The sequence below is a fragment of the Amblyraja radiata genome, chromosome 12, assembly GCF_010909765.2.
Source record: "Amblyraja radiata isolate CabotCenter1 chromosome 12, sAmbRad1.1.pri, whole genome shotgun sequence".
Lineage (NCBI taxonomy): Eukaryota > Metazoa > Chordata > Chondrichthyes > Rajiformes > Rajidae > Amblyraja > Amblyraja radiata.
In genome coordinates, this window is record NC_045967.1 from 56875687 (window position 1) to 56896949 (window position 21263).

General features: G+C 45.7%; 1 protein-coding gene across 1 annotated transcript in view; it reads left to right on the top strand.

Annotated features, from left to right (window-relative positions):
- The first annotated feature begins 276 nt into the window (after positions 1–276).
- The window catches only part of LOC116979251 (sodium- and chloride-dependent neutral and basic amino acid transporter B(0+)-like), a 71211-nt gene continuing 50224 nt past the window's right edge, over positions 277–21263 (top strand). Inside the window, exons 1-3 of the mRNA XM_033030851.1 lie at positions 277–374; positions 822–975; positions 2661–2792. Of these exons, the coding sequence (XP_032886742.1) occupies positions 312–374; positions 822–975; positions 2661–2792 (349 nt within the window). The 5' untranslated portion in view covers positions 277–311. The remainder of the gene's footprint in view (positions 375–821; positions 976–2660; positions 2793–21263) is intronic.

The following is a 21263-nucleotide window of genomic DNA, read 5'->3' on the forward strand; positions in this document are numbered from 1 at the left end:
AGTTTGTTTTGTTCTGTTTGGACTTGTCCGGTCATACGGCTTGCAATAGGAAGTTTTGACTTGCAGATTATTTAATGAAGACCTCGGGGACGTCGTAACTAAAGCAAGATGCCCCACTTCCCCACAGGCTGAGCGGATGATCGCGGATGATGTGGGTGTGACGCTGGATGCAGTCCATGCCCGGAAGCAGTAGAACCTACTGGCCTTATTTTTAATGGGGCAGGCGTGGCTTGCTAAAGATTACGATTCAGCCATCCTGAAATGCATGTACTTGCTGCGACCACGTTGACAAACACAAGCCACTCTCCAGAATGGACAGGTTCGACTTGGGCTTGACACAGTGCGAGCGCCCACCACGCTCGGCTGAGAACGCAGTGAGTACCTAATCCGAGGATCAGCCACAATTTGGAGACCCGTGAACGTGATGGACAGACCACGTTTCGTGTCGGCACCTTTCTTTAGGCTCTCACACCCGCTGTGTTCCTCCAGCATCTGCAGTTCCCGGTGTCCCCAACTTGTCTGCGAAAAAACAGGGTGGACCTGGCCTCCTCCTTCCCAGCTCCCCCCCCCCCCCCCCCCCCCCATCCCTCCCCACCGCAAACAGTCTGTAGAAGGGGCCCGACCCGAAAGTCACCCATCTATGTTCTCCAGGGATGCTGCCTGACCCTCCAGTACTTTGTGTCTATCATTGGTGTAATCTGGTACTTTGGTGCATCTGCAGTTCCTTGTTTCTTTGTTGCTGTTCCTTGGTTGGGAGTTTTCCAACAGCGAACCGAGCGGTGGGTGGAAACTGTCCGATAATCTCCCTCCTTCTCCCCCAGGCCGCCACTGATGGAGATGTGGGTGAAAGTGACGAGAATGTGGAGCGAGGCAACTGGTCCTCGAAGACCGACTACCTGCTCTCAGTGATCGGCTGTGCGGTGGGTCTGGGCAACGTCTGGAGATTCCCTTACCTGGCGTACAGGAACGGAGGAGGTACTGTAGATAGTCCACGGGTCTAACGCACGGACGCGGAGTTCAATAGGTTTGGTTAGTTGAGCTTTCATCGTCGGCAGTTAGTGTCAGGAGCCCAGCAGATCGCGTGTCACCAGAATACATCATTCCTCTGACTTCACCCGCTTTAGGGCATTTGACCACATTGACCTAGGAGAGATCAATGGATTCCAATGAGATACGCATTCCCGGGATAACATGGCCATTAAAACCAGTGATCCTCGTCCAGAACCGTCAGTCCCTCGACAGGAAGCAAATTCACCCCGAAACGCCGTCGGTCCATTTCCCTCCATAGATGCTGCCCGAGTCGCTGAGTTCGTCCAGCGGGTTGGGTTTTAAGGATTCCAGTAGCTGCCGTCTCGTGTGTCTCGCTTCTCCCGCCCACCATCCCCAACCTGTCGCCCCTCCCGGAATCCCCATCTCCCCTGGAGGAACATCCCCGTCCAAGCGGCAAATCGATGACACGCGGCGCCGGTGCCCATCCTCACCAGAGTGTCTACCTCCCCTCTGTCCATCCACTTTCACAACATTGCTCCCATGTGTCCCTCCCCTTCTCACGGCGGCGCAGCGCCAGAGACCCGGCTTCCTTCGGACAACAAGGGGGCTATTTCCGGCTGGCTGCCAGTGACTAGCGGAGTTCCGCAGGGGTCGGTGCTGACTGGGTCTAAAAATATTGGTTGCCAGGAGACAATGAGGGCCCACTTCATCAGGGGCCCACTTGCCATCGGGCAAGCTGACACCCTGGCCAGTCCGCCACTGGGTGCTGGGGCTGCTACCCTTCACGTTGTATATTCATGATTTGGACGAGGGGATTGAAGGCTCTGTGGCAAAGTTTGCAGATGATACGAAAATAGGTGGAGGGAAGGTAGTGTAGAGAAAGCAGGGACTCTGCAGAAGGACATGGACAGGCTGGGAGAGTGGGCAGAGATGTGGCAAGTGGAATATAGTGTAGCAAAGTGTGGAGCGATGCATTTTGGTAGTTGGAATAAAGACGTAGACTATTTTCGAAATGGGGAGAGAATCCAGAAATCGGATGTGCAAAGGGACTTGGGAGTGCTGGTGAAGGATTTCCAAAAAGTAAATCTGCAAGTCCAATTGGTAGTAAAGAAGGCAAATGCAATGCGAGCATTTATTTCAAGAGGATTAGAATACAAAAACAGGGATGTAATGCCGAGGCTCTATAAGGTGCTGGTAAGGCCACATTTAGAGTATTGTGAGCACCATATCCAAGGAAGGGTGTGCTGGCTCTGGAGAGGGTCCAGAGGAGGTTTACAAGCATTATCCAAGGAATGAATAGGTTAATATATGATGAGCATTTGACGGCACTGGGCCTGTGCTCGCTGGAGTTTAGAAGAATGAGGGGGGACCTCATTGAAATGTACTGGATAGTGAAAGGCTTGGATAAAGTGGATGTGCAGAGGATATTTCCATTAGTGCGAGAGTCTAGTATTAGAGGTCACAGCCTCAGAATTAAAGGACATTCCTTTAGGAGGGAGAGATAAATCAGTCATGAATGAATGGTGGAGTAGACTTGATGGACCAAATGGCCTAATTCTGCTTCTATCTCTTATGACCTTGTTGCTTAATCCAATCACAACTCAGCACGAACGATCCTGGTCTCATGAATGTGCAGACATAGTTTCCAAGCTTTGTTTTATCACTTACAGGTGCGTTTCTTATTCCTTATGGAGTCATGTTGGCACTTGCGGGAATGCCCATGTTTTTCTTAGATTCTTCCTTTGGGCAGTTTGCCAGCATGGGACCTGTTGGAGTGTGGAAAGCCGTGCCAATTCTACAAGGTGAGTGGTGATTTACTGGCACAATCTAAGCAGTCATTTTAAAATTATGCACCGCTCTCTATCTCTGTCACAACTCCGTCTCCGCCCGCCATCCGTATCCGTGTCCGACCCGCCGGTTCTCCGCCCTCTGCTCGCTCCTCATCGGCCGGCACGGCCGGCCGCCTTGCACATGCGCACGGATACGGCCAGCACACCCTCCCCCTGCACATGCGCACAACCACGGCCAGCATTCATCGGCCGCCCTGCACATGCGCACTGCCACGGCAACTGGTCGGCGCTGGGCACTTTCTCCTTCGCTTTGAATTGTGGGAGATCTGGCCGCCATTGCTGTCCGGTTTCGACCTCGCCGCGACCGCTGAAAACCAACGCACAATCACTTACAGAAAAAAAGCTACCTTAATTTTAGTTATGTCTGGTTGGGTAACTATGGTAGGATGAAGACTATTCCATGTTTTAATTGTGCGGGGGAACTCCAATGGGAAGCCAGCAACTCTGGATAGAAGAAATTGGGTGACATTTCGGGTAGAGACCCTTCTTTTGACACCCTCTGGTTTTAGTGTTTTTAGTTTAATTTAAAGATACAGCGTGGAAACAGGCCCTTCGGCCAACCGGGTCCACGCCGACCACTGATCACCCGTACACTAGTTCTATCCCACACATTAGCAATGTAAGTCAAGAGTGTTTTATTCTCTCACGTCCCAGTTAGAACAATGAAATCCTTACTTGCAGCAGCACAACAGAATATGTAAATATAGTACTCTGTAAACAATGGTATAAACGAGAAAACAAAACGGTGTATATGGATATATAACTATATAAATATATATATTATTTGTGTGTGTGTGTGTGTGTGTGTGTGTGTGTGTGTGTGTGTGTGTGTGTGTGTGTGTGTGTGTGTGTGTGTGTGTGTGTGTGTGTGTATATATATAATATATATACCCACACACGCACAATTTCCCTCCTGGGATTAATAAAGTTCTAACGAAGAGTATTGTGTGTGTAGGAAGGAACTGCAGATGCTGGTTCAAACTGAAGATAGACACAAAAAGCTGGAGTAATTCAACAGGTCAGACAGAATCTCTGGACAAAAGGAAAATATTATGTTTTGGGTTGGGTCTGAAATAGGTTCCTGCACACCTTTGAAATGTGGAAGGAAACAAGAGCAACCGGAGAAAACCCATGCGATCAAAGGGAAAAGGAGCAAACTACATCCATACAGATAGCACCCATATTCAGGATCAATTCCGGGTTTCTGGCAATTTTAGGCAGCAACTTTATGGCCAATGTACTGCCCCATAGTCTTGAACTGAATTAAAACATATGGTAGCTGTAAAGGGGGACATAGCATCACTTGGAGATTTAAGACTGAAAATGGATATTTTCATTTTTTTAGTAACCAAAGTTATCAACGTATAATTTTTTGTGTGTTGGAAAACAAAATATTGTGGCAGAGCTCGGGCACTGTCTGTGTTGAATTTGCAAATTTTCCCTGCGGGGTGTGGTTTCCTCCCACATCCCAAAGACACATTGGCTTTGTAGGTTAACTTGTCTCTGTAAATTTGCCCCTAATGTGTAGGGAGTGGGTGAGGAAAGTTGGATAACAAAACTTGTGTGAATGCGTGGAAAAGAATGCTGGAGAAACTCAGCGGGTGAGGCGGCATCTATGGAGCGAAGGAAATAGGCGACGTTTCGGCTCGAGAGCCTTCTTCAGACTGATGTGAGGGGGGGGGGGGACGGGAAGAAGAAAGGAAGAGGCGGAGACAGTGGGCTGAGGGAGAGCTGGGAAGGGGAGGAGAAAGCAGGGACTACCTGATATTGGACACGTCAATGTCCATACCGCTGGGGTGTAAACTGCCCAAGCGAAATATGAGATGCTGCTCCTCCAATTTACGGTGGGCCTCACTCTGGCCATGGAAGAGGCCCAGGATAGAAAGGTCGGATTCGGAATGGGGGGGGAGTTGAAGTGCTGAGCCACCGGGAGATTAGGTTGGTTATTGCGAACCGAGCGGAGGTGTTGAGCGAAGCGATCGGCAAGCCTACGCTTGGTCTCACCGATGTAGAGCAGTTGACACTTAGAGCAGTGGATGTAATAGATGAGGTTCACCAAGCCTGCGCTTGATCTCACCGAGGTTGATCATACGCTGAATAATCCAACCACATTTTTGTTTGGAAGTGGAAAGAAATAATAGAAATTGCATTCATTGCAACATGTAAAAAGAGTTAAGATACTGTATTATAATTTTGCTGCATGTCATTGTGGTATATATGATGTCTTGATTGGTGAATATGTTTAGTTTGTGACTTTATTTGAAGCAAAAATAATATGTGAATGCTTCATTAAGCATAATTCCGACTGGTAACTACACACTTCGTCCGAGCACATTATCGCACGCGTCATGCAAGCCATCGTAAATGACCACCTAAACTGTCATTTGGCAACCTAAAAAGCTGCCAAGGTTGCCCGGCTGACAACAGAGAGCCCTGCAAGGTGTATAATATTATTGACACTGTCATTGGCCTTTCTTACATATGCTTGTGGTCTCTAAACAACTTTTCAGTAATTTTCCTTGCCCTCCAGTTCAGAATAACAGTGTTTTAAGCTGATAACTTGACACGAGCACTGGCAATAAATAAATAGACACGTATGATAGACATCCAACACAGGCACAGCCCTCCCCACCATCGAAAGCATCTACTTGAGGAACAGCATCTATCATCAAGGTTCCTACCATCCAGGCCATGCCCTCTTCTTGCTTTAACGTCGGGCTTTAACATATAGTAGCCTGAAGTTCCACACCATCAGGTTCAGGAACAGCCACTTTCCGACAACTATCAGGCATTGAACCGACCCGCACGACCTTAATCCTACCTCAGCTGCGGAACACTACGCACCACTTCTTTCACTGTACCTGCACCTCTCTGTACTCTAGCTTGACAACATCTTTCCTATAACATGGTGACCAAAACTGAACACAATACTCTAAATGCGGCCTCACCATATATAACTGCAACCGAGCTTTCATATTCAATACTCAGACTGATGAAGGCCAATGTGCCGAAAGCCTTTTTGACCCCCATCTACATGTGATGCTACTTTCAAGGAACTATGTACCCGCACTGCCAGATCCCTCTGTTCTACCCAGAGCCTGAGCATTCACTGTGTAGGTCCTGCCCATGTTAGCCAATCATCTTTTGAAACTTCAAAGATGAACATAGAATTTATACATTTAGATATACCGATGGGACTTTTTGGATTATGGAATGTAATTGAATAATGTTAAAGTCATTTGGGAGATGTCGTGTTTTAGTTTAGAGATACAGCCGAGTAAGTGGCCCTAATCCCTCTTTGTATCCACACCATAAACACGAGGGGGCAATTTACAGAGGCCAGTTAACTTACAAACCTGCATGTCTTTGAAATGTGGGAGTAAGCCAGTGCAGCCAGAGGAATCTCACATGGTCACAGGGAAAACGTGCAAGCTCCACACAGACAGCACCAGAGGTCAGGCTCGAACTCGGATTCTCTGGCGTTGTGTAGCATAAGCTCTACCAGCTGGCTCACTGCAGATGAGTGAATTCAGTTTTAATTATGAGTAAAACACAAAGTGCTGGAGGAACTCAGACGGTCAGACAGCATCTATGGAGGGAATGGACAGACTATGTTTCCGGTCCGGTTCTGACCCACTGAGTTCCTCCAGCACTTTGTGTTTTACTTAGGAATGCAGCGTTTGCAGTTCCTTGTGTTTCTTTAGTTTTAAGTTTACTCTTCATTTCTGAGAATTGGTAGATGTTGGGTAGAAAGAATATAACTGACACAAAATGCAAAGCTGCAACTCAACACAAATCAAAAGCAGAAGGGTGTTAAATGAGGACTGGAGGGAGATGTTTCTCGCTCATGGATGCATAGAAGTTCATGGAATCATGAAACACAGCCTCACTCGCATCAAGCAGCCAATTACACAAATCCCTTTTTTATTTTCCCATCAGCCTATTCCACACACTATGGCCTCTCTGCAGCTGCCAATTAACTCTCCAACCCACACATCTTTGGGATGTGGGAGGAAACCAAAGCACTTGGAGAAAACCTACACGATTATTGGTACGTTCTTCCCGTGACCTCCATGGGTTTTCTATGAGATCTTTGGTTTCCTCCCACACTCCAATTATGTACAGGTTTATAGATTAATTGGCTTGGTATAAATGTAATAAAAATTGTCTCTAGAGTGTGTAGGATAGAGCTAGTGTATGGTAATCGCTGGTCGGCGCGGGCTCGGTGGGCCAAGAAATCGTGTATCTCTAAACTAAACTAAATCACAAGTAGAAATGCAAACTTCAGAGACTTCACTTGAGGACAGGATCAAGCCCATGTTACTGGGGCTGTGAAGTAGCAGCAATACTAGATGTACCACTGTGCATTATTAATCAAGTAGTAATAATGGTGAATAATGTAGACGATACAAAGAGAGTTTAGTTTAGTGATACAGCGCGGAAACAGGCACTTCGGCCCACTGAATCTGCACCGACCAGCGATCCCCACACATGAACACGATCATACACATACTAGGACAATTTACATTTATACCAAGCCAATTAACCTACATATCCGTACGTCATTGGAGTGTGGAAGTAAACCGAAGATATTTGTTAAACCCCACACGGTCACGGGGAGAACGTATAAACTCCGTGCAGACAGCGCCCGTAGTCGAGATCGAACCCGGGTCACCGGCGCTGTCAGGCAGCGCTGCAAGGCAACTACACCGCTGCACCACCGTGGCCGCCCCACGCTCTCCTCAAAAGGTGGGGTGGGAAGTTGTGAAGGAAGTATTCTTGCCATAGAGGGAGTGCAGAGAAGGTTCACCAGACTGATTCCTGGGATGTCAGGACTTTCATATGAAGAAAGACTGGATAGACTCGGCTTGTACTCGCTAGAATTTAGAAGATTAAGGGGGGATCTTATAGAAACTTACAAAGTTCTTAAGGGGTTGGACAGGCTAGAAGCAGGAAGATTGTTCCCGATGTTGGGGATGTCCAGAACAAGGGGTCACAGCTTAAGGATAAGGGGGAAATCTTTTAGGACCGAGATGAGAAAAACATTTTTCACACAGAGAGTGGTGAATCTCTGGAATTCTTTGCCACAGAAGGTAGTTGAGGCCAGTTCATTGGCTATATTTAAGAGGGAGTTAGATGTGGCCCTTGTGGCTAAAGGTATCAGGAGAGAAGGCAGGTACAGGATACTGAGTTGGATGATCAGCCATGATCATATTAAATGGCGGTGCAGGCTCGAAGGGCCTAATGGCCTACTCCTGCACCTATTTTCTATGTTTCTAAGTACAAAAATAATATGTTAAGTGAGTGGCTAAAAATGAGGCAGATGTAGCTTAATGCAGGGAAATGTGAGGTAATCCATAAAATATATTTAAAATGAGAGAAACTACAAAATATTTATTTCAGCACAAGGGATATTCCAGGCAGTAGGAGCATGTGCTGTGGGATGCACTGAAGGTTGATACATTTTTACATAGAATAATGTGAGATATATTGTTTGTGCTCACAATCACAACTCAGAGACTAAATCGTGGAAACAAGAAATGCTTTATTTGCGAGTCTGCAGAATTGGGTGCCTCTCCAAGTTGAGCTAAGGAAAAACGTCTATTTTTATACAATTCAGTATACAGTCTTTATTGATCGGACGCCTCCCCTTCTGACCCCTTCCAATCAGGGTACCGAGGTTCACAATCTTCCAACCCTCCCCTCCGTGCGTCATCAATCATTCCCTCTCCTCCCACATCATACATCGCATGTACATTTAAATTAGGTTCTTTGTCATGAGGGGCGTAAAGTTAATATTCATTTAACCTTTTAAGCATGCGCAGTATCTGTTGGCCTAACCTACTTAATTGCCTTTGACCTAAAGAATAGCTTCTGTGTTGTCAGCTACATTCCTTACCTCATCTTGTTATGGAACAATGTTATCAACAGCTCTGAAGATCTGACTGTTTGTTCGAATCACAAGGTTGGTGATTCCAACCATTCGGCCCATCACAAGGTCGGTGACTACAATCACTCAGCCCCTCACAATGGTGGTGGTTTAATCATCTTATCCCTCACAATCCTCCCTTTTTCTTTTGCTACGCATCCTGTATTAAACCCCATTCCTAGACTTCCTGCTGTTCCAAAGCTAATAACATTCTTCTTATCTCTCTTTCCTCTGGGTCCTCTCTCGGCCTCATTATCATTATCTTCTGGACGCCCCCTTTCTCTCCCATGGGGACTACAACTGCCTGCATTTGGCTTATACTTCTAGTTATAAGAACCCTGAGACATGGTATACAACAGGGGATAATGATCAATGCAGCTAATGCCCATAAAATCACCAGTCCCACCGCTTTCCACCAGGCTCCTCCTAAGATGTAATCCCACCATCCTGCTCCCATGATTGTGTTCCATCTCTGTACCGGGACATGTGCTATTTTTCTGATTCCTTCTGATATATCCATTACTGCTTGCCCGTTGTCATCTATGTTTAGGCAGCAATTAGAGAGGTTGAATTTTCCGCATACTCCTCCCTCTTCGGCTAGTAAGTAGTCTAAGGCCAAACGGTTTTGGTATATCGCTGTTCTCATCTGTGTCTGCTGCTTTGCCAACATCTCTAGTGCAGATGCAGTCTGGTTAGTCATTACTTCCAGCACTGCCTGTAGTCTTATGATCCGATTTAACATATACACTGGGGTCCGGTAGCCCCAGGATCCGTCCTGTGACCAAGTGGCTGGTCCATAATATGAGATGATTCTTGCAGGTGGCCACTCATCATTTTCCCATTTTCCGATGTCCATTCCTCTCTTCGTTCGGTGTAGATCGTCAAAGATGGGTGTTCCTAGCGACCGCCCCTCCTCAGTGGTCAACAGAAAAAAACCCTGGTTGTACCAGTCCAATTAAACAAGTCCCACTCCATTTTTCTGGCAATACCGAGTATGCCTTGTGTCCGCATATCCATAGCAGTCCTTCAGGGGCCGGTCCACTAGAGGTAACATTGTCCCATATGTCCTGCAACACTGGGATTCCCTGGTAAGGGTTGTTCCCGGTGCAATTCCATAATCCAGTCGATTCGCTTCCATCAGTCTTCATCCAGATAGTACAGTTTCCTTCATCCTTTACAGTGGGATACCATTGAGGTTCCTCTGGCCACCACACTCGGGATTGATTTGGCCACTGGGTGATGATGCGCTGGCAGGGGCTGCTGCCTACTAGGATGGCATCCTTTGCCCAGGGCCTGGCGATACACTCAGTTCCAACCAGGGTGTGTGTCAGGACCCATTCCTGGGGACTTCGATCTCTTCCCACCGTCAAATTCCACTTTATCAGGTCCCATACCTCAATGATAGATCCTCTCCATGGCCAACGTTAGCTCATCATCGGTCCTCCACAAACCCAACAGTTAGTCACATTCAGGGTTCTGGCTATCCGGAGGGCCAAGTCCACAAACAGGTTTCTCCCCACTTCCGGGATCTCAATCTGCTGCTTTATTTCATCATACATAGTCTGGTGCAGTTGAGGAGAAGGCTGGGAAGGTGGGGGAGGTTTGTTGACTACTGCTTCTGCTAACTTCCCTATCACTACCTCCTTAATTTTGTCTAATGTTTCCTCCCTGGCTCGGGAAGGGATGCCTAACTGTCCTCCCTTGGTCATGCAGACCCATTTCTCCCCTTTTGGGCAGGTAATGTGCCCAACACTTCCTACATGTCCCTTATTTTCTACTACATAATACCCCCTCCCTCCGTCCTGACAAACAGCTCTAGTCCTTAGGTCGTAGCAATCATCACTTACATGGGAATGATAGGTAAATGCTCTGGTTGTTCGCCCTCCATATCTGATAGGATGGTAGCATTTATCACAGTTATTAACACTTCTTATAATGGTTACATACATAGTTAGTAATACTACAACTGCTCCTTTCATGCTGTTAGTTTCATACACTTATTTCTTACTGAAAGTTAATGCCAGGGGCTTATTCCCTGGTTTTACCGTCCACTGATCGTCTTTCTCAGGAACTGACGGCGGGTCAACGGGTCCTTTAACCCGGGTCGCATGTGTCCACCCTTTTTCTTTTGTTCGTACTGCTGTCTCCGTTGTCAGCAATGCCAGGTATGGGCCAGTCCAACGGGGCTGCAGTTTCTCCTCCTTCCAACTTTTAATCAGTACCCAGTCACCGGCCTTTATAGCGTGTATTGGAAAGTCGAGTGGTGGACTTTGTGCCAACAGTCCTTTTATTTTTAATTCTGCAAGGGAACGAGACACTGCCAGTAATTAGTTCCTCAGGAACACATCGCTGCCTTCGAAGGTCGACGTGCCCTCTACCTTTCCAAGATAGGGCAGCCCAAACAACATTTCGTAGGGAGACACCGCAATATCTTTACGGGGTGCCGTTCGTATTCTTAATAATGCAATTGGTAAACACTTAGTCCAGGGTAGTCTGGTTTCCTCCATTAACTTAGTTATCTGTGTTTTAAGGGTTGCATTCATCCTTTCCACTCGCCCAGAACTCTGGGGGTGCCAGGGTGTATGCAATTTCCAATTTATTCCCAAGGTACTGCAAACCAACAGGTGAACCTTAGAGGCAAAATGTGTTCCTCGGTCGGAATCTATGGATTCGATGACCCCGTATCGGGGAATGATTTGTTCCAATAATATCCGGGTTACTGCCTGAGCGGTGGCATTTATCGTGGGAAATGCATCCACCCACCTGGTGAAATGGTCTACAACTACTAGGAGGTACTTCCACCTTTGTATTCTTGGAAGTTCTGTAAAATCTACCTGTATTCTCTGGAAGGGTCTTATAGCCAATTGTTGTCCTCCACCAGGGACAGCTCTCATTACCTTCTTGTTAACCCTCTGACATAACACACAACCGGAGACTGTCTGCTTAGCCAAAGTATAGATACCTCGGCAAGCGTAGGTCCGTAGTAGTGTGTCACACAGGGCCTGCGCTCCCCAATGTGACTGGGAGTGCAGTTGTGTCATCAAATCCCGAGTTAATCCTTTGGTTAACATTTGTTTCCCATCCGGCATCCACCACCTCCCGTCAGTGGAACGCCGAGCCCCTAACTCATTCATTTTATCCTCCTCCTCCTGTGAGAATACAGGTATCTTTCCTACTCCTTCCCTTAATGGTATTAAAGACAACATCCTCACTGTTCCTTCTGTCGCTGCCTTTTTGGCGGCTCCGTCTGCCGCTTCATTTCCCCTTGCTTCTAATGAGTTCCCCTTTTGGTGTCCCGCCACATGGACCACCGCTATCCTTTCTGGCAAATGTAATGCTTCCAGCGCCTTCTCAATTAATTGCTCATGTGCCAACTCCTTTCCTCTTGCTGTAATCATCCCCCTTTCTTTCCATATTCTCCCAAACGTGTGCACTACTCCAAATGCATATTTGGAGTCGGTGTACACCGTTCCTTCCTTCCCCTCCAACAATTCTAACGCCCGTATTAAGGCATACAATTCACATGACTGAGCCGACCAACTACCTGGCAACCTGCCCGCTTCCACTCCTTCAAATCCTTCTCCTCCTATTATGGCATACCCACTATATCTTTTTCCATTTATACAGCTGGAAGAACCGTCTATAAACCACCTTTCTCCCTCTACCAGAGGCTGCTCCTCCAAATCCTCCCTGCTCTTGGTCTGTAGTTCTATAACTTCGCTACAGTAGTGTTCAGGTCTCTGCCCTTCCTGCTCGTCGTCCGCCGAGTATAAAAACCGGGAAGGGTTTAAATTCTGTGTTCAAAAGGGAACTGCAGATGCTGGAATATCGAAGGTACACAAAATTGCTGGGGAAACTCAGCGGGTGCAGCAGCATCTATGGAGCGAAGGAAATAGGCGACGTTTCGGGCCGAAACGTCGCCTATTTCCTTCGCTCCATAGATGCTGCTGCACCCGCTGAGTTTCCCCAGCAATTTTGTGTACCTAGGGTTTAAATTCTTATTGGTCAGAATGGTCAAATCGTCTTTTTCCATAAGTATCACTTCGTACTTTAGGATCCTGGAGTCAGTCAACCACCGGTTGGACTTCTGAGTTAGTATTGTCCGGACCGTGTGGGGAGTAGATACTACCAGGTCACCTCCAAATGTCAAATTTCTACTTTCTTCCACTAATATTGCTGTTGCTGCGACCGCTTGAATACATACAGGCCACCCTCGTGATACCGGATCCAAGAGTTTAGAAAGGAATGCGACTGACTGTCGCTTCCCTCCTCTCTTTTGTGTCAGTACCCCCAACGCAATTCCATTCTCCGCATTAACAAAGAGATGGAATGGTTGATCGATGGACGGGAGGGTCAGTACCGGTGCGGTGATCAGGCTATTCTTTATTTCTCCAAATCTCTGTTCGTCCTCAGAATCCCATTGTACTTTATCAGTCTCCTCACACAATTTATCATACAAGAACTTGACTTGTCGGGTGTAATTGTCTATCCATAATCTACAGTATCCAATTAACCCGAGAAACTTCCTGATTTTTTTTTTGTTCCTTGGCATCGGCAGCCCGGTGATCCCAGCAATTCTTTCGGGGTTTATTCTCCTTTTCCCGTCACTAATCAGGTGTCCTAGATATTTAACCTCCTGTTCTACAAATTGTAGTTTATTTTTGGACACTCTCAATCCCTTTTCCCCTAAAAAGTTTAAGAGGGTTATGGTTGCATCCCTTACTGGCTCTTCTTCTCCGCCTGAGAGTAACAAATCATCTACGTACTGCAATAATTGTGTCCCATAGGTCCTGGGAACATCCTCTAATACTTGTTCTAATATTTCCCGAACAGGTTCAGGGATTCAGTAAATCCCTGAGGGAGCACAGTCCATCGATACTGTTGCTTCCTCAGTGTGTCTGGGTTTTCCCACGCGAATGCAAAGAGGTCTCTACTTTCCTCAGCCAGGGGGCAGCTCCAAAAGGCGTCTTTCAGATCTACCACACTGAACCACCTATAGTTAGGGGGTATATGTCCCATTATGGTATAAGGATTTGGGACTACCGGGTGTCGAGCCCTAACTACCCTATTCAATTCTCTTAGGTCCTGGACCAGTCGGAACGTTCCGTCAGTCTTTCTTACAGGGAGTATTGGCGTGTTGTAGGGGGACATACAACTCTCCAATACTCCATCCTTCAGTAAGTTTTCTATAATTGGCTGCTGCCCTTTCCTTCCTTCCATTGAAATCGGATACTGTCTTACTTGTACTACTTCACTTCCTTCTCGCAAGGCTATCCTCAGAGGTGGTATTCTTAGCCCTCCCCTATTTCCCTCTCTTGCCCACACCTGTGAGACTATTCTTTCTTCATCTTCGGTCGTCAATTTATATAGTTGTACTATAATCTGTCCACCTACGGGAGCTGTGCCCATTCCTAATTGAACTTGTAAGTCCCTTCCCATCAGATTTATTCCTGCCTGGGGCACCAGGATTAAGTCTTCCATGGCCTCTCGATTTTCATATCTTACCATTACTCCTTCTATCTCGGGAGCTGTCATTACCTTTCCCCCTACTCCAGAGATTTTGACTTGCTTTTCCCCTAATCCCATTCCCTCCGGTATCCTGGTTACACTTGATCTTTCCGCCCCTTAGTCCACCATAAATACCAACAGGCCAACAGATACTGCGCATGCTTAAAAGGTTAAATGAATATTAACTTTACGCCCCTCATGACAAAGAACCTAATTTAAATGTACATGCGATGTATGATGTGGGAGGAGAGGGAATGATTGATGAAGCACGGAGGGGAGGGTTGGAAGATTGTGAACCTCGGTACCCTGATTGGAAGGGGTCAGAAGGGGAGGCGTCCGATCAATAAAGACTGTATACTGAATTGTATAAAAATAGACGTTTTTCCTTAGCTCGGTGTGTCTCAACTTGGAGAGGCACCCGATTCTGCAGACTCGCAAATAAAGCATTTCTTGTTTCCACGAATTAGTCTCTGAGTAGTGATTGTGAGCACAAACAATATATCTCACAATAATACAGCCAAGAAAAATTAATCTCTGCCTGCAGGTGATCCATATCCTCCAAATCCATTATCGTGTCAACCACCTCAACCACCTCCTTAGCTGCACGTTCCAGACACTCTCCACCCTTTATGTTAATTCTTGCCCTGCACACCATCTTTAAAATTTGGTACTCTCACCTTAAAGGAATGCGCTGTGTCTTTAATATTTCTATTCCGAGAAAATGGTTCTGATTGCCAACCCTATTTGAGCCTCGTAATTTTATCTCCTTCTCAACCTCTGACATTCCAGAGAAAACAATCCAAGTTTGTCCAACCTCTCCTTCTAGTTAATACCGTATAATCAAGGCAGCGTTGTGGGAAAGGACTGCTGTCCATGGTCCCTCTGCCACTGGACATTGAGTGGCTAAACCCTGTGTAAAAAACCCTCAAATGCTAGAAATTTTGAAATGCCTAAGGGGGGGCTTACAGAGTATACCACTTGCTCACAATACCAATGTATAGAATCTAGAGCAGCCACAATGAAGCGCAGAGGTAGAGTTGCTGCTTTGCATCGCATGCAGCTCCAGGGACCCGGGTTCGATCCCGACTGCGGGTACTGTCTGTACGGAGTTTGTACGTTCTCCCTGTGACCGCGTGGCTTTTCTCCGAGATCTTCGGTTTCCTCCCGTACTCCAAAGACGTACAGGTTTGTAGGTTAACCGGCTTGGTGTAAATGTAAATTGTCCCTAGTGTGTGCAGGTTTGTGCTAATGTGCAGGGATCGTTGGTCAGTGTAGAATCGGTGGGACTAAGGGCCTGTTTCCATGCTGTATCTCTAAACTAAACCATTACAATATGAATATCTATATTACTAAAAGTCTGTTCTTGACCGGTTTTGGCCATCTGTGCTGCGATTTCCGAGAGAACGCCGCAACCTAAGGCCGTCATTTTTGGCCACCTTGCTCAGAGCCCCGCTCCGCCGCATGTGTGCCGAGAATTTTTCCCGTCGATGAAAAATGACAGATATATTAATGTTTTTACAAAATTCCCCATTCTCTCTGCTGCCCCCGCTGGCGGCAGGGGGGGAGGGACTATAAAACCAGGAAGTGGTGTGCCACACAGTCTCTTCAAGATGGAGGAAGGCAGAGGGTCACGTTTCTCTGAGCTGTGAATAACACTGAACACATGTCTACTCAAATGTAGGTGCTCTTAGTGGTTCTAAAATGCTTGCAGAATATGTCTATTTGTTCGAAAGCTTGCAAAAAAATGTCTATTGGTTCTAAAGCTTGCAAAAAAAATGTCTATTGGTTCTAAATCTTGCAAAAAAATGTCTATTGGTTCTAAAGCTTGCAAAAAGTGTCTATTGGTTCTAAAGCTTGCAAAACAGGTCTATTGGTTCAAATGCTTGCAAAAAAGTCTATTGGTTCTAAAGCTTGCACAAAAATGTCTATTGGCTCTAAAGCTTGCAAAAAAAATGTATATTGGTTCTAAAGCTTGCAAAAAATGTCTATTGGTTCTAAAGCTTTCAAAAAGTCTATTGGTTCTAAAGCTCCGAAAGGTAGTGAAAAAAAGAAGAGGGCAATAGTAATTGGGGACTCTATTGTCAGGGGGTCGGATAGGCGTTTCTGTGGTCACAATCGGGAGACCAGGATGGTGGTCTGCCTCCCTGGTGCCAAGGTCTCGGACGTGTCTCAACGCATCCAAGATATCCTGAAATCAGAGGGAGAGGAGCCTGAGGTCGTGGTACATATAGGTACCAATGACATAGGTAAAAAAAGGGAAGAGGTCCTGAAGGGAGGATTTAGGGAGTTGGGAGGAGAGTTAAGGAAAAGGACCAAAAAGGTAACAATCTCAGGATTACTGCCTGTGCCACGCGACAGTGAGAGTAGGAATGGAGCGAGGTGGAGGATAAATGCGTGGCTGAAAGACTGGTGCAGAGGGCAGGGATTCAAGTTTCTGGATCATTGGGACTTATTTTGGGGAAGGTGGGACCTGTGCAGAAAGGATGGGTTGCACTTGAACCCGAGGAGGACCAATATCCCGGCGGGGAAATTTGCAAAGGCCACTGGGGAGACTTTAAACTAGATTGGTTGGGGCGAGGGACTCAAATAGAGAAAGCTAGTAGACAGAATGGGAGGCAGGAAGCAGAAAAGGGAAACACTCAGACACAAGAGGAGAAAGAAAAAAAATGAAATAAACAGAGAATAAGAGACAGGGGGTTTCTTAAATGTGCATATTTTAATGCTAGGAGCATTGTAAGAAAGGTGGATGAGCTTAGAGTCTGGATAGACACCTGGAAGTATGATGTTGTGGCGATCAGTGAAACATGGTTGCTGGAGGGCTGTGATTGGAAACTAAATATTCCAGGGTTCCGTTGCTTCAGGTGTGATAGAATTGGAGGGGCAAGAGGTGGAGGTGTTGCATTGCTTGTTAGGGAAGATATTACAGTAGTGCCTTGGCAGGATAGATTGGAGGGCTCATCTAGGGAGGCTATTTGGGTGGAACTGAGAAGTGGGAAAGGTGTAGCAACATTTATAGGGGTGTATTATAGACCGCCAAATGGGGAACGAGAATTGGAAGAGCAAATATGTAAGGAGATAGCAGATATTAGTAGTAAGCTCAAGGTAGTGATTGTGGGAGATTTCAACTTTCCACACATAGACTGGGAAACACATTCTGTAAATGGGCTGGATGGTTTGGAGTTTGTAAAATGTGTGCAGGATAGTTTTTTGCAGCAATACATAGAGGTACCTACTAGAGGAGGGGCAGTGCTGGACCTCCTGTTAGGAAATGAGACGGGACAGGTGGCGGAGGTATGCGTTGGGGAGCACTTCGGGTCCAGTGATCACAATACCATTAGTTTCAATATAATTATGGAGAAGGTCAGAACTGGACCTAGGGTTGAGATTTTTGATTGGAGAAAGGCTAACTTTGATGAGATGCGAGATGATTTAAATGAAGTGAACTGGGACATTTTGTTTTATGGGAAAGATGTAGAAGAGAAATGGAGGACATTTAAAGGGGAAATTTTAAGAGTACAGAATCTTTATGTTCCTGTTCGGTTGAAAGGAAACTGTAAAAATTGGAAAGAGCCCTGGTTTTCAAGGAAAATTGGACATCTTGTTCGGAAAAAGAGGGAGATCTACAATAATTATAGGCAGCATGAAGTAAATTAGGTGCTTGAGGAGTATAAAGAATGTAAAAAGAATCTTAAGAAAGAAATTAGAAAAGCTAAAAGAAGATATGAGGTTGCTTTGGCAAGTAAGGTGAAAGTAAATCCAAAGGGTTTCTACAGCTATATTAATAGCAAAAGGATAACGAGGGATAACATTGGTCCATTCGAGAGACAGAGTGGACAGCTATCTGCAGAGCCAAAAGAGATGGGGGAGATATTGAACAATTTCTTTTCTTCGGTATTCACCAAGGAGAAGGATATTGATTTATGTGAGGTAAGGGAAACTAGTAGAGTAGCTATGGATACTATGAGTTTCAAAGTAAAAGAAGTACTGACACTTTTGAAAAATTTAAAAGTGGATAAGTCTCCAGGTCCTGACAGGATATTCCCCAGGACATTGAGGGAAGTTAGCGTAGAAATAGCTGGGGCTATGACAGAAATATTTCAAATGTCATTAAAAACGGGAATAGTCCCCGAGGATTGGCGTACTGCGCATGTTGTTCCATTGTTTAAAAAGGGTTCTAAGAGTAAACCTAGCAATTATAGACCTGTTAGTTTGACTTCAGTGGTGGGCAAATTAATGGAAAATATACTTAGAGAAAATATATATAAGCATCTGGATAAACAGGGTCTGATTAGGAACAGTCAACATGGATTTGTGCCTGGAAGGTCATGTTTGACTAATCTTCTTGAATTTTTTGAAGAGGTTACCAGGGAAATTGACGAGGGTAAAGCAGATATGGACTTTAGTAAGGCCTTTGACAAGGTTCCTCATGGAAGGTTGGTTAAGAAGGTTCAACTGTTGGGTATAAATGCAGGAATAGCAAGATGGATTCAACAGTGGCTGAATGGGAGAAGCCAGAGGGTAATGGTGGATGGCTGTTTGTCGGGTTGGAGGCAGGTGACTACTGGGGTGCCTCAGGGATCTGTGTTGGGTCCTTTGTTGTTTGTCATGTACATCAATGATCTGGATGAAGGGGTGGTAAATTGGATTAGTAAGTATGCAGATGATACCAAGACAGGGGGTGTTGTGGATAATGAAGAGGATTTCCAAAGTCTACAGAGTGATTTAGGCCATTTGGAAAAATGGGCTGAAAGATGGCAGATGGAGTTTAATGCTGATAAATGTGAGGTGCTACACCTTGGCAGGACAAATCAAAATAGGACGTACATGGTAAATGGTAGGGAATTGAAGAATACAGTTGAACAGAGGGATCTGGGAATAACCGTGCATAATTCCTTCAAGGTGGGATCTCATATAGATAGGGTGGTAAAGAAAGCTTTTGGTATGCTAGCCTTTATAAATCAGAGCATTGAGTATAGAAGCTGGGATGTAATGTTAAAATTGTACAAGGCATTGGTGAGACCAAATATGGAGTATGGTGTACAATTTTGGTCGCCCAATTATAGGAAGGATGTCAACAAAATAGAGAGAGTACAGAGGAGATTTACTAGAATGTTGCCTGGGTTTCAACAACTAAGTTACAGAGATAGGTTGAATAAGTTAGGTCTTTATTCTCTGGAGCGCAGAAGGTTAAGGGGGGACTTGATAGAGGTCTTTAAAATGATGAGAGGGATAGGCCGAGTTGATGTGGACAAGCTTTTCCCTTTGAGAATAGGGAAGATTCAAACAAGAGGACATGACTTCAGAATTAAGGGACAGAAGTTTAGGGGTAACATGAGGGGGAACTTCTTTACTCAGAGAGTGGTAGCGGTGTGCAATGAGCTTCCAGTGGAAGTGGTGGCGGCAGGTTCCTTGGTATCATTTAAAAATAAATTGGATAGGCATATGGATGAGAAGGGAATGGAGGGTTATGGTATGAGTGCAGGCAGGTGGGACTAAGGGAAAAAAGTTGTTCGGCACGGACTTGCATGGCCGAGATGGCCTGTTTCCGTGCTGTAATTGTTATATGGTTATATGGTTATATGGTTATAAAAAATGTCTATTGGTTCTAAAGCTTGCAAAAAATGTCTATTGGTTCTAAAGCTTGCAAAAAAAGTGTCTATTGGTTCTAAAGCTTGCAAAACAATGTCTCTATTGGTTCTAAAGCTTGCAAAAATGTCTATTGGTTCTAAAGCTTGCAAAAAAATGTCTATTGGTTCTAAATCTTGCAAAAAAAATGTCTATTGGTTCTAAAGCTGGCAGAAAATGTCTATTGGTTCTAAAGCTGGCAAAAATGTCTATTGGTTCTAAAGCTTACAAAAAAAATGTCTATTGGTTTTTAAATGGTTCATACTAGCACTTCCAGAAAGCGCTCCTGCCCCCCCCCCTCCCGCCCCCCCCAGCCCCCCCTCCTCCCCCTCCGCCCCCTCCCCTGGTTGGCTTGGCTGTGTCTTGAAATTGAAAGTCACTACTTACTGCAAATGGTGGCATGAAGTTGAAAGGCACTACTTACTGCAAATGGTGGCTTGGGAGCTTTGGCTTGAAGTTGAAAGGCACTATTACTGCAAATGGTGGCTTGGTTGCTTTGGCTTGAAGTTGAAAGGCACTTCTTACTGCAAATGGTGGCTTGGTTGCTTTGGCTTGAAGTTGAAAGGCACTACTTACTGCAAATGGTGGCTTGGGTGTGGCTTGGGTGTGGCTTGAAGTTGAAAGACACCACTTACTGCAAATGGTGGCATGAAGTTGAAAGGCATTACTTACTGCAAATGGTGGATTGGTTGCTTTGGCTTGAAGTTGAAAGGCACTACTTCCTGCAAATGATGGCTTGGGCGTGGCTTGAAGTTGAAAAGCACTACTTACCGTAAATGGGGGGCGTGGGTGCATTGGCTTGAAGTTGAAAGGCACTACTTACTGCAAATGGTGGCATGGAGTTGAAAGGCACTACTTACTGCAAATGGTGGCTTGGGTGTGGCTTGAAGTTGAAAGACACCACTTACTGCAAATGGTGGCATGAAGTTGAAAGGCACTACTTACTGCAAATAGTGGCTTGGGAGCTTTGACTTGGAAGTTGAAAGGCACTATTACTGTGAATGGTGGCTTGGTTGCTTTGGCTTGAAGTTGAAAGGCACTACTTACTGCAAATGGTGGCTTGGTTGCTTTGGCTTGAAGTTAAAAGGCACTACTGTAAATGCACTTACTTCCTGTTTGCACTGTATATTGATTTTAGATAAAGCGCTACCACTTACGGCTGTGATTTTTGGCCATCTTACTCAGTCCCCCCTCCGCTGAGCAGATGCAGAGAATCCTTCCCATCAATGAAAAATAAAAATGTTATTAGTTTTATTATTAAATGTTGAGAATCTCTCTCCTGTCAATCACTCCATGAAAGCCACACCTTTTCCGGTGGGGGGGGGAGGGGTTATAAAACCCGGAAATGTGGGTGTGTCTCA